General features: G+C 33.3%; 1 protein-coding gene across 2 annotated transcripts; it reads left to right on the top strand.

The window, feature by feature from the left end:
* Positions 1-8,243: 8,243 nt before the first annotated feature.
* Positions 8,244-11,088, top strand: LOC108828244 (protein TIFY 4B). 2 transcript variants are annotated; one of them, XM_018601871.2, is made up of 9 exons: positions 8,244-8,525; positions 8,691-8,833; positions 8,906-9,081; positions 9,467-9,560; positions 9,661-9,757; positions 10,007-10,066; positions 10,285-10,348; positions 10,435-10,637; positions 10,720-11,088. In XM_018601871.2, exons 1-9 carry the CDS (start codon positions 8,387-8,389, stop codon positions 10,725-10,727), a joined length of 984 nt encoding a protein of 327 aa, XP_018457373.1. In that variant the 5' UTR covers positions 8,244-8,386; the 3' UTR covers positions 10,728-11,088. The 2 variants fall into 2 exon arrangements, with proteins under 2 accessions (XP_018457373.1, XP_018457380.1); XM_018601878.2 differs by having other exon boundaries at positions 8,245-8,525; positions 9,470-9,560.
* The last annotated feature ends 118 nt before the right edge of the window (positions 11,089-11,206 follow it).

Genomic DNA, 11,206 nt, shown 5'->3' with positions numbered 1-11,206 from the left:
GTCTTGTCTAGGAAGTCAAGTCTGTCGAGTCGTCTAGTGTTTAGAAGCATTTCTATTCATGTGGAGGATTGTTGGAACTACTTTTTTAGTATTATGAAAAATGTATTCATATGCTAAAAAAATAGAGTTAGTATGAACGAGAAATGGAATTCTAATATGTGTGACTTAAATGTACATATTGTATATTGGATTTGAATTTAGATTTAAACTTGTTAAATAGAGTTATGTCTTATAACTTATTGTTTAAATCATATTTATGGTGATATTTTATATTTGATTAAATATAAAAATGTATACCCATAGCAAAATAAATTATTAGCTTTGATTTAGTCAAAGACACTAATATTATATTTGCAAGTTATGGTCAATAGTCAAAGGAATCATTTTTCATTATGATTATTGATGACACTTAATACTCTATAATAATGCATATACATTTTCTTGTTTTGAGAAGAAGAAACCTAAATGCAATGATCTGTGGTGTTCACCTTTTCTTTATACTCCCTCTGTTTCATAATAAGTGTCACTCTAAGCTCATTTTCTTGTTACACAAAGAGTGTCACTTTACAATTTCAATGTAAATTATACTAACTTTCAGCTGAAAATTAATCGCAAACTGCATTGATTTTATAAATAATTTTATTTATCTAAAATACTATTGGTCAAAGAGGTATAATTAAATACAATTTACATATATTTCAACAATTTTCTTAATCTGTGTGAAAAATGTCACAACGACACTCTTTAAGAAACGGAGGGAGTAAGGCCTAATGGCAATGTAGAAATATACACACATTGAGATTCACAAATATACATCGAGCTGAACAATGAAAAGAAAAATTCTCCCATGTTGAATAGTGATGTTTTATTAGTATTTTTTATTTCTTGTGTCTGAAAGTACAACACAAAATTAGTTTCGCCAGGTTTCTGATATAGTGACGCAAATTCAGAAGATTGTTTGCAGTTGTATTCTGGGACTCATTACGTTATCGAACCGTTGCACTACGGGACGTATTTTGAGTTAAGAAAAGAGATAATATCTCGACTCTTCAGTTGTATCGTCTTTTTTTAATCTTTGGTATAATTTTATCAATTTTACTCTTTACAATATTAGTAATCTGTAGTTTATAAATTACGGTTCTATCAAAAAATAAATACAAAAATATATATGAAATTGAAATATTAATATTTTCTGTTTGTTATGAACATTGCATGTGTTTTATTGTTGCTGATGCTCTAATGCTATTGCAAAGAGTCTCTTATATATGAAATTGAAATATTAATATTTTCTGTTTGTTATGAACATTGCATGTGTTTTATTATTGCTGATGCTCTAATGCTATTGCAAAGAGTCTCTTATAATATTATATTTATTTATTTTGTTTTTATGATAAAATTTTAATTAAAAAAACTAACTAATAAGAATTTGACAACACTTAAAAAAACTCTCGAACAAAGTATTGTGTTCTCATCGGAGAGCATGTCTCTCACATCTCTCCTTCATTTGCTACTCTCTTTTCTCTTTTTTTTTTTGTGTGGGAAGAGCATCGATTGAGAACACAACTAATGCTCATGTTTAAAATACCACCTCCTCTGTTTTCTTATATAAGATGTTTGTTATTTCAATTTGTTTTAATTTACTTAATTTTCTATGCATATCTTCTTTTTTTTTTCTATGCATAGCTTCTGTTTATTTGAACATGCATAATTTCTGTTTATTTTCATTATTTTTGAACTTTATATCTTCGGTTTATTTTAATCCGACAATAAATAAAATAGCTTTGTTGACAAAAAGAATCAAAACAGCTTTGGTCAATAAATTACAAAAGGCACAATATGCACCTAGATTTGAAGTCAATATATTATTCATTGTCATCATTACTCATCAAAGAATCTCCCAAACTCATTACATTTGCATTTGGCAACAAACGAATTTTTTTCTGTATACCCCAAAATAAAATCTGAAACTAAAATAGAACAAAGAGAAAGCAAAACAGAAAAAATATACAATCGATCAGCAAAAAGAAAGAAAATCCTTCCTACCGCCACTTAACAATTTGATGATCTGAACAAATCTGTAACGTGATTCTCATTCAAGTAGACTAAGAAACCTAGGAGAAGGACGCCATTTTAAACGAAAAGTGGACATATGCATTTGCGTTTAATAGTTTTTATTTGAAAACTAAATAGATGATGATTTTTTGTTATTAAAATATGATATTTTTTAATCTTTATGATTTTAGCCGGATCTGGTGTTACAAAAAAAAATGATTTTAGCCGGAAAATTTTATGTTAGAGAATTGACAGAATATCTAAAAGCTCTAACATTTTAAGAGTGTGTTAGGAATTCCGAATTCGGCATCATAAATCAGAATAAAAATTACACAGTATATAGAAACCCGGATGAGTTTACTTGTTGATAATTAGTTTGAGTTGGAAAATTCATGAACTTAACACAGGTTCTTAAAAAATCTTTAACCTGAAAAATCAAAACTGACTTTGGTTTGTAAATCCAAAAAAAGTTTTGAACAAAGTTTGACTGTGTATATATGTCAGTACGCGGAACATGGGTTGTTGACTTGACACTGTTTTAGTTGTTTGAATAGTTGTTGGTCATGAGGTATTATTTGAGGCCCTTGATCGCATTTCTGTTGTCCAAAGTTGTTGTCTTCGTCAAATCGTGAGGATAACTAAAATCAATTAAACAAACATTAGCCAGAATTTAACAAGAAAAGAACGATAAGATAAGATGTAAATGGGCCTATGATTTGACTAGGCCCATTAATAGAGGATGAATGTCCCTACAAACTACAAAGAGGGAACCAGCTCCTGACTCACTGACTCATCCTCTGTACCCGACCCACGCACTCGCGACCCCTCACCTGCAGAAACCAAACCTGTACGATTCTTCGATCACTATTCATAATTATTTAGATGTCAAAAAACCATAGTCTTCGTAGATGTCAAAAAGAAAAAAAGAACAAAATTCATTTTAATTATATGAGTAATACATTATACGGATGTAAGTTTCATAAAAAAAAACATGTTAGGATGTACATAACTATACATCATCCATGGACAACGTTGTGAACATATCTTTGTCACAGTGTATTTTCTGTCATTAACCTTGATTTCACTAAGATGCATCATGAAGCTATTTGCTAAATGAGATGTTTTAGGTTTTCAAGACTTTTTTTAATGTTAGAATAATTAATCCAAGAATCATGTTATCCTGTGAGAGTAGGATGCTTGGTTTATTTTCTTGATCGACTGTTTATCGGTTTTCCTGTCATGTTTTCTTCTTGTCTCTGAGTAAAATAGAAGACATATAATAAATTTTTTTTTTTCATATTTTGAGGATATATAAAATGATTTAACCTAAATTCTAACTATAAAAACCTATAAATGGATTCTTAAACCTATAAATGGATTCTTAAACCCTAAAAGAGGGGATCAACTATTATTCGTTTTCGGTTATAGTATCAACTACCCATACTTTATAGGTCAATAGAACACTATCTCTGTTTGATATATTCTCCTAGTCTTATAACTTCTTCATATTTTCGTAGTATCACTAAGAAAGTTGTTTTAATTTACCTTAACAATTTGGTGTTAGAAGGAGGAGGATAACCTTAATTACATAATAATAATAATAAAGACCGAAATTAAGCATGAACGACCTCGGCCACCACAACCGACGCCGACTTACGAGCCAACTCGAAGCCTTGAAGAGGCAAGTCACTGAGATTAATTTCTCTCAAGAAAACAACAACACCTCTGCAAGTGACCTTGAAACAATCTCATAAATTTAAACATCGAAAGAAATGATGGAAGAACATTTTAAGTAGTTGATACAGAATGAACATAAATTGTCTTAACTTGAAACCGAGAACCTAGTTCTCTAAGAAACCTCCAATAATAAGAGGATGACACGCCACAGGTTTAGAACCCATGTTTCACCTAAGCAACCCTTGAATACTCCTGCTAAAGGAGATAATACGAATCAACGAGATCTCCCATAGAATGGAGAACCAACCTGAAAGAGCTGGTATTGCAAACATATATTCACATTAACCGACTAATGACGGCTTGACATAGACACTGAGATGTAGAAAGTAGTTTGGCAAAAACAACTTACTTGAAAGATGTTTTCTCTAAAAGTTTGAGGCTGTTCATGGCCTCATAAATAGGTTTCAAGAGTTGTTCTCCAGATTAAGAGAAGTTCTCTACGCTTATGCAGAAACCCTTTTCATGGACATGATCGCCCTAATCAAAATGCCAAGAAAATTCTCCTTCCCAAGCATGAAAATGTATGATGGAACCAATGATCCAGAAAATCATGTGGTCCAGTATAAACAAAGGATGCTTGCAAGAATTATCTAGAAAGAATTCAAAGAAGCTACAATGTGTAATGGTTTCAGATCAACACTGGCCAGATTTACCATGCAATGGTACATCAATGTGTCCAACAGATAAATACATTACTTTGCAGATCTAACTGATCAGTTTGTATAACATATATGCCAAACCATGAAAGTTTACATAGATAATAAGATCATAAAAATTATTGGAAGTAGCAGATCATATAACCCACTTGCACCAAGCATTTTCAATTCTGAAAAATACATCATGAAATTCAATCCTTCTAAGTGCTCATTTTGAGTGAACTCCGAAAAATTCATGGGATATGTAATCACACATAGCGGTATCGAAACTAACTCAAAGCCGATTAGGGAAATCCATCTGATCCCTTCACTATAAAACATGAAAGAAGTACATAAATTAACATGAAAAATGACGGTCTTTAAACATGTTCATTTCACATCTATCTAACAAATTTTTCGCCTTCTTTAAAGCCATATATAATTCAAAACACTTCAATTGGAATGAAAAATATAAGAACAGTTTTTACTAATCTATAAAGTATTAATTTATACAGTTTTTACTGTAATATAGTCCGAGTATTAAGTTTAGTACCATTCATTATACTCCACTGATTATTTGATTTGAACTTATTCTCATCTAAAAAATGAGTATAAAACTAATATGCATGAGTTTTTTTTTGTTAACCGTGGAAATTTTAAAAGTTTACTAATTTTAAAAACTAATCTCATGAGATCCATATAAATTTGAGTTTTCTTGCCACTTAAGGCGTTTAGAGTGGTCAATACTACTCGAATTCAGGGCGGAAATTCCAACATGAGCCTCTTTACCACTAGACCAAGGCAACTTGGTTAAATATCCATGAGTTCGACTCTCATTTGAAACAAACTCATAGTACATACTGGTTATCCATGTCTGAATTTTGGCCATTAACCTTGGTGGGTGGGTCTGATTTTTCGTGCTCTTAGTGTATTCTGCTCCTTACAATCCAGATGTTGACTGGGATTGGATCACCCACATTTATAATAATAATTAAAAATTTCAGATGCATCCTTATTAAAGGACATGTTACCAACGTGGATCCATTTCTGAGATGACGACTCTTCCCTATTTCCATTCTGTTTTGTTTTTCTTTTAGATCTTCTCATCCTCAACTTATTTCTTATTTCTTATTTCTCATCCTCAACTTATTTCTTCCAGTAATGACAAACAAAGTGACAATTCTATTTCTCATTTTCCTTGTTGAGGATTTACAATAGAAAACATTTTTTTCGTCTTTATTATTATGTATTATAGGCCAACGGAAAATGGTTTTTTATAAATAAATAGGAGTAAAATAGTATTTGGGAGGTTAATTTCAGATTGCAATATCACATATGCTAGTGCAATAGGAAATATTTAGTTAATTGGATACAAAAGAAAACTTAAAATTTTACCTGTTATTATGACACGAGGGTATGGATCTGAACGAAATCTAACGCCCTATAAAAGACATACTAAACTAAATTACTAACCGATAATACTGTAAGCCACATATGTTCTTTCTCTACAACAGAAAACAACTGAAAACAATTTAGCCCAAGACTTAAAACTCAGAAAGAAACCAAAACATATCGAAAACCATCAACAACCATTGATAATATGCAAGTTGACCCTGATCTTTGGAGGACTAAAAACATTTTAATATAAATTTACTAAAACTTTATAATCTGAAAACCATACACAAAACATGTATTCCTATAGCCAACTCTGATAATACGAACCTAATTCGACAAAAAAAAAAGAACCTCTTAAAAATCTATTACCCCTTTAACCAATACTAAGTGATTGATCCGACAATTTTGATCATAGGCAACTCTTCGTTGATCCTGGATGCCTATCTTTGTTAATACATCACGAGATTGCATGTTTCATGCATTGTCACTTTAATTAGACAAGAACATAAATCAAATAGGATTCGTACATCAAATATGGAAACAGTTCTGTATAATTAGAAAAAGAGAGGCTAGGGTCTGATAATGAGAATTGAGAATTGAGAAGTGATGTCACACACAAGACCAAGGAAGTTGGTTAATGTGGGGGAGTCCATGTTGGTCAGACTCAGTGGCTTTTGGCATGTGAAAATATATTTCTCATCTTCAGTCTTGTCAATTTATCATTCAATTTCTTGTATTTTCAATTGTTTTTGGAAAATTACCAGTCCTCTTTTAAAAAAAAAATTGGTGACACCTAATTTTATTTTTATAGATTATGTTCGTTTGCATATTATAGCGACTTGCACATGTAATCAACACCTAACAAAAAATTTTGTTTTGTTGTCTTTGGTTTTGCGACTTGCTACTGATCAGTCGTGCGATATCAAACAAATAATAACATGCGTTTTCCACATGAGACCTGATTGCATCATCAATTTTGTGACATTCGATTTGATTACGCGATTAATTATATGATAACAAAATAAAGAACTACCTACAACTGATCGCATGTCGCAGTATGTAAAGTGTTGCTGTGATATACAAATCAACAATGCCATATATAATTGATATACTAACTTTGGATTAAGTTATACGATATAGACGACCAAATAACATATCCTATATTTGACGGCAGTTACTGCAATAGACGTTCTCTCACAACAAAAGAAAATTATTAAACGTGCGTTACATACGAAGTCGGATAGGAATGCTAAAGTAAGAAAAACCAACATTTTTTTCTGTCTGTTCTATTTGATACAGAAATAGTCTATCAAAATAATCTATTTTTTCTGTTCCTTTGGTGATGTTTCTCCTTTTTACACTCGTGCTACTATTCTAAAAGTTAAACATAAATTGTGACCTTAGTGTATTATTCCCTGTTTGACTCGGTCGTTTAAACAATGAAGTTTGAGTCCTAGTTTGAGTATTTAAAAAAAAAAAGAGTTTAGGTCTTCATGTATTCGTCATTCTTGGATTTTTTTTTGAATTTGACTATTCAGCTTTATAAGATTTATTCATGTTTTATATGTGTTTGGATAGAGTTTGACTACATGTAATTTTGTTTAAATCCCGGCCCATTTTAGAACCGTTCAGATACAATTAATAATATCACATATTCATATATATATTTTCATTATTAGATTATAAAAACATGAAATTAAATTTTGAAATTTAATTATATTTTTGGAAACTTATTTTGGATATTAATTCACATCTACAAATTATATTTTCAAGCTTTTGAATATCTGTTAGAATTTGGATTGGATTTAAATTATACCAATATTTAAAATACTACCTACATGATCAGTTGTCTATTTTGCAACTCAGATCGAATAAACACTTATATAGAATATATTCAATTAAAGTTTTAGGTGATTTTTATAAAAATAAAAAATACACTGTTATTCAAATAACATTTTTTAAAATATATTTTTATCAAACTTAACATTTATAAACTATTTTGAAATCCATTATTATTAAAACAATTTAAATTTTAAATTTTAGAAGTTTTCAAGTCGTATTAAAAAAGTTTTGAGTAGAAAATTTTAGTTAAAATAATACAAATTCTAGAATAGTTGAAGCAAAAATCATTTTAAATTCCCCATTTCTGTCCCCAATTCACAGAAATGGTTATAAAAAAAAATCAAATTACTCCAAACTATAGATCGAATAAAAGCTCTTTAATAAGTTACTGTGTTTAGATTTAGTTGGGTTCTCCTGTTCATAAAATAACCAAAATTAACAGTAATAACTGGATTACAGAAGAAGGGGGATGATTAGGTTAGAGAAAAGATACAAATCCGACGTGGCAGTCTAGGGAGCTTCGCTAACCATTCCCCCAAACTCAAAGCCCATAGACTCACTATTATAGACCCCCTCATCACTCTTTTTTCTTCTCTCTCTCTCTCTCTCTCTCTCTCTCTCACGCTCTCTCCTGATTTTGCCCTCAATTATTAAAATATACACAGAAAAAGAGAACGCAACTGCTCTCCCTCCCGGCGGTGAAGCTCCGGAATCTGAGAAAGGAGATGATGGAAGGAGGAGGAGGAGGAGGAGGAGGAGCGCCATCGGCGAAGTCAATACTGGAGAAGCCTCTGAAGCTACTGACGGAAGAGGACATTTCTCAGCTAACACGCGAGGATTGCCGCAAATTCCTCAAGGAGAAAGGTTTAGGTTTCCCTCCTTGGAAGATGAAGAAGATCCTCTCTGATTTTTGTTTAATTCGTTTTTTTGAATTTCCTCTCTCTCTTCTCTCTCTCTTTGGTGGAGCTTTTTTCGTTTTTTTTTTTCTCTTTCTCCCAAGAGAATGGCGGCTGACACGTGTCGTAACAGGAATGCGAAGACCTTCGTGGAACAAATCCCAGGCGATCCAGCAAGTTTTATCCCTCAAAGCTCTCTTTGAGCCCCCCGGCGACGACTCCGGCGCCGGCATCCTCCGCAAGATCCTCGTTTCTCACCCTCCACTTCCCTCTCGCGTGAGCTTTTAAATCTACTTCGATTTTTTGGTTCCTTGGTCTCTTTGTGCTGATTTTTATGTTGACGGACAGGTCACCACACCCTCGACAGAGCCAAGCAACGAGCTGGGAGCTTGTGGCCAGATTCCTTTTCAGGAAGATGATGGCCCATGCCCAAGGAGAGATTCTCCCAGATCAGCTGAGTTCTCCGGTGGCTCTGCTCCTCACTATGTTGCCGACAAAGACACCTACAAGTCTCTCTCTCCCAGGTATACTGGAATCTTGTTTAGTTGGTTTGATGATATCATATCCCTGAATGTGTGTTTAATCAATGGTGAAGTTGTTCAGAGAGTACTTAGGTTGTATATATCAAAATCACATCCTTTCCATGAGAGTTTCGTGTGATCATATAGGGGCTTTTTTTTGTGTCTTTTTGTTTGGTGTTTCTGTAATGACTCGTTTTCGTCATTGCTACTTGATGTTGCTTACTCCACTGCTCAATGTTTTTCAATGATAACATGAGTTTTAGGTTAGTCCATGTACTGTATAAACGAAAGCTTAATATATATGGTCTCGCTTTGTTGTCATATAAACGAATTTGCTACTCCAATGTTGTTGTTTTAAACACATTTTGTGTCTGTAATGTTTTTACAGCAGAAGCCCAGCAGAAACAAGTGCGCTGGCTGGGCAAATGACGATATTCTATAATGGAAAAGTTAATGTATATGATGGTGTACCACCTGAAAAGGTAACATTATTGTGTCTTGCCTTTAAAATGGAAAACCTTGATGGCAATGTTTTTGATTATGCATCTCTCTCTCTCTCTCTCTCTGTACATTGGTTTGCAGGCTCGGTCAATCATGCACTTTGCAGCCAATCCAATTGATTTTCCTGAAAATGCTGTTTTTCCTTCTACTAGAATGATTTCCAGGCCCGTGAGTAAAGGTCAGCTTTTGTCAGTTGATAGATGGATGGTTCAAAGTTTGAAATGATTTTGTTTCCATGTGTGTTAATCAAACTGGAAAAGTGAATGGACCTGCTTCTCCAGCTTTTCTGACAGATGTTGGCACCTTTTTTGTGCCAAGATATTCATCTAGTTTAACCATCCCACTTTCTATATCTAGGAATCGAGTTTGAACTAATAATTAGATAATTTGATGAAAATGTGACTCTATTTTGATTTCATTTTTGCAGAAAAGATGGTAGAGCACTCCCACTATGACCTTGAGAAGGCAAATGCTTCTCGTGATTCTGGTACAAAACAGTGCTCTCTCATTACCTTAAAGATATAGAAACCTTGTTATTCTAGTGATGCTTAAACACCTGCTTTCACCTGTACATGCTATGCTCTTCGCGTTCACTTTAGGATGATAAAATTGACTTGCTTCTTCTGGTTGATATTATGAACTGGAATTTCTGTTGAATGCTAACCATAGTAGTTCTTGTGTGTGTGTTTGTTGGTCTTTCTGAAGATGCGGAGGGTCAGGCGAACAGAAAAGTGTCGTTGCAAAGATATCGTGAAAAGAAGAAGGATAGGTATCTTCAAAGAAACAATCTATAAATACTTAGGGGAAGATCGGGGGGAATACTAATGTGTGTGTTTTATTTTTTGTGAGGAGAAGATTGTTTAAGACCAAGAAGGCTCCAGGAGTGGGATCATCTAGCTTGGACATGTATCTGAATCGTAGTCAGCCACTGATGAACGCTGCTGCATATTCACAAAACCTTAGTGGCGGCGGCACAGGAGGAGAACACCAGTCAGCTCAAAACCAGACAAGAAGCCCCAATCTCTCAGTTGATCTGAACTGTGATCTAAACTGTGAAGGTAAGAAGATAATCAATCATATTGAAAATGATAAATGGTTCAAATGATTTTCCGTCAAAAATCTCATCGATTGTGTTTCTAGATATCTAACACGATGCATAAAGCCGGGGTAAGCTCATCACACGAAGAAGAAGAACATTTGATGTTCTTTGAAAATAAGGGATACAAAAGCAGACAAGGAATGTTCATTGTATGGAAGAAACATGGCTTAAAGAATGAGCTGGAGGAGAAGTCTTGTGATCTCGATTATCTGTTTTTTCTTTTTGTTGTTTTGTTTCGGGTCTGTAGTTTTGAGTTAGGTTAGTGACGGAAATGTTCTTTGTTTCAGCATAGAGACAAAGAGAGAGTGAGAGAACGGCGGGGGATTTTTCTTCCGGTCTGTATTATGTAAATGTTGACACTTCTGAAAATGAGACCTCTTTTTCTATTGATACCAAAACTTTTGAGTTTCCATTGACACTAGAATTGTTTAGTAGGCCCAGCCTAACAATAGAAACATAACTCGAGAGCGCTTTTAACTGACGTGGCGGCTAATGAGTGGTTACCATCCCATGGCAAGCGATCTCATT

Source organism: Raphanus sativus, chromosome 2 (assembly GCF_000801105.2).
Source record: "Raphanus sativus cultivar WK10039 chromosome 2, ASM80110v3, whole genome shotgun sequence".
Classification (NCBI taxonomy): Eukaryota; Viridiplantae; Streptophyta; class Magnoliopsida; order Brassicales; family Brassicaceae; genus Raphanus; species Raphanus sativus.
Note: the sequence above shows the minus strand (reverse complement) of the source record. Positions and strands in the feature narration are given on the sequence as shown.

What these genes read in the sequence shown, in the direction of transcription:
- LOC108828244 (XM_018601871.2), top strand. Translation starts at nt 8,387, where the DNA reads ATGATGGAAGGAGGAGGAGGAGGAGGAGGAGGAGCGCCATCGGCGAAG. An exon ending in CAAATTCCTCAAGGAGAAAG is followed by an intron (nt 8,526 to 8,690) that starts GTTTAGGTTTCC and finishes GTGTCGTAACAG; the next exon opens with GAATGCGAAGACCTTCGTGG. An exon ending in ATGGTGTACCACCTGAAAAG is followed by an intron (nt 9,561 to 9,660) that starts GTAACATTATTG and finishes ATTGGTTTGCAG; the next exon opens with GCTCGGTCAATCATGCACTT.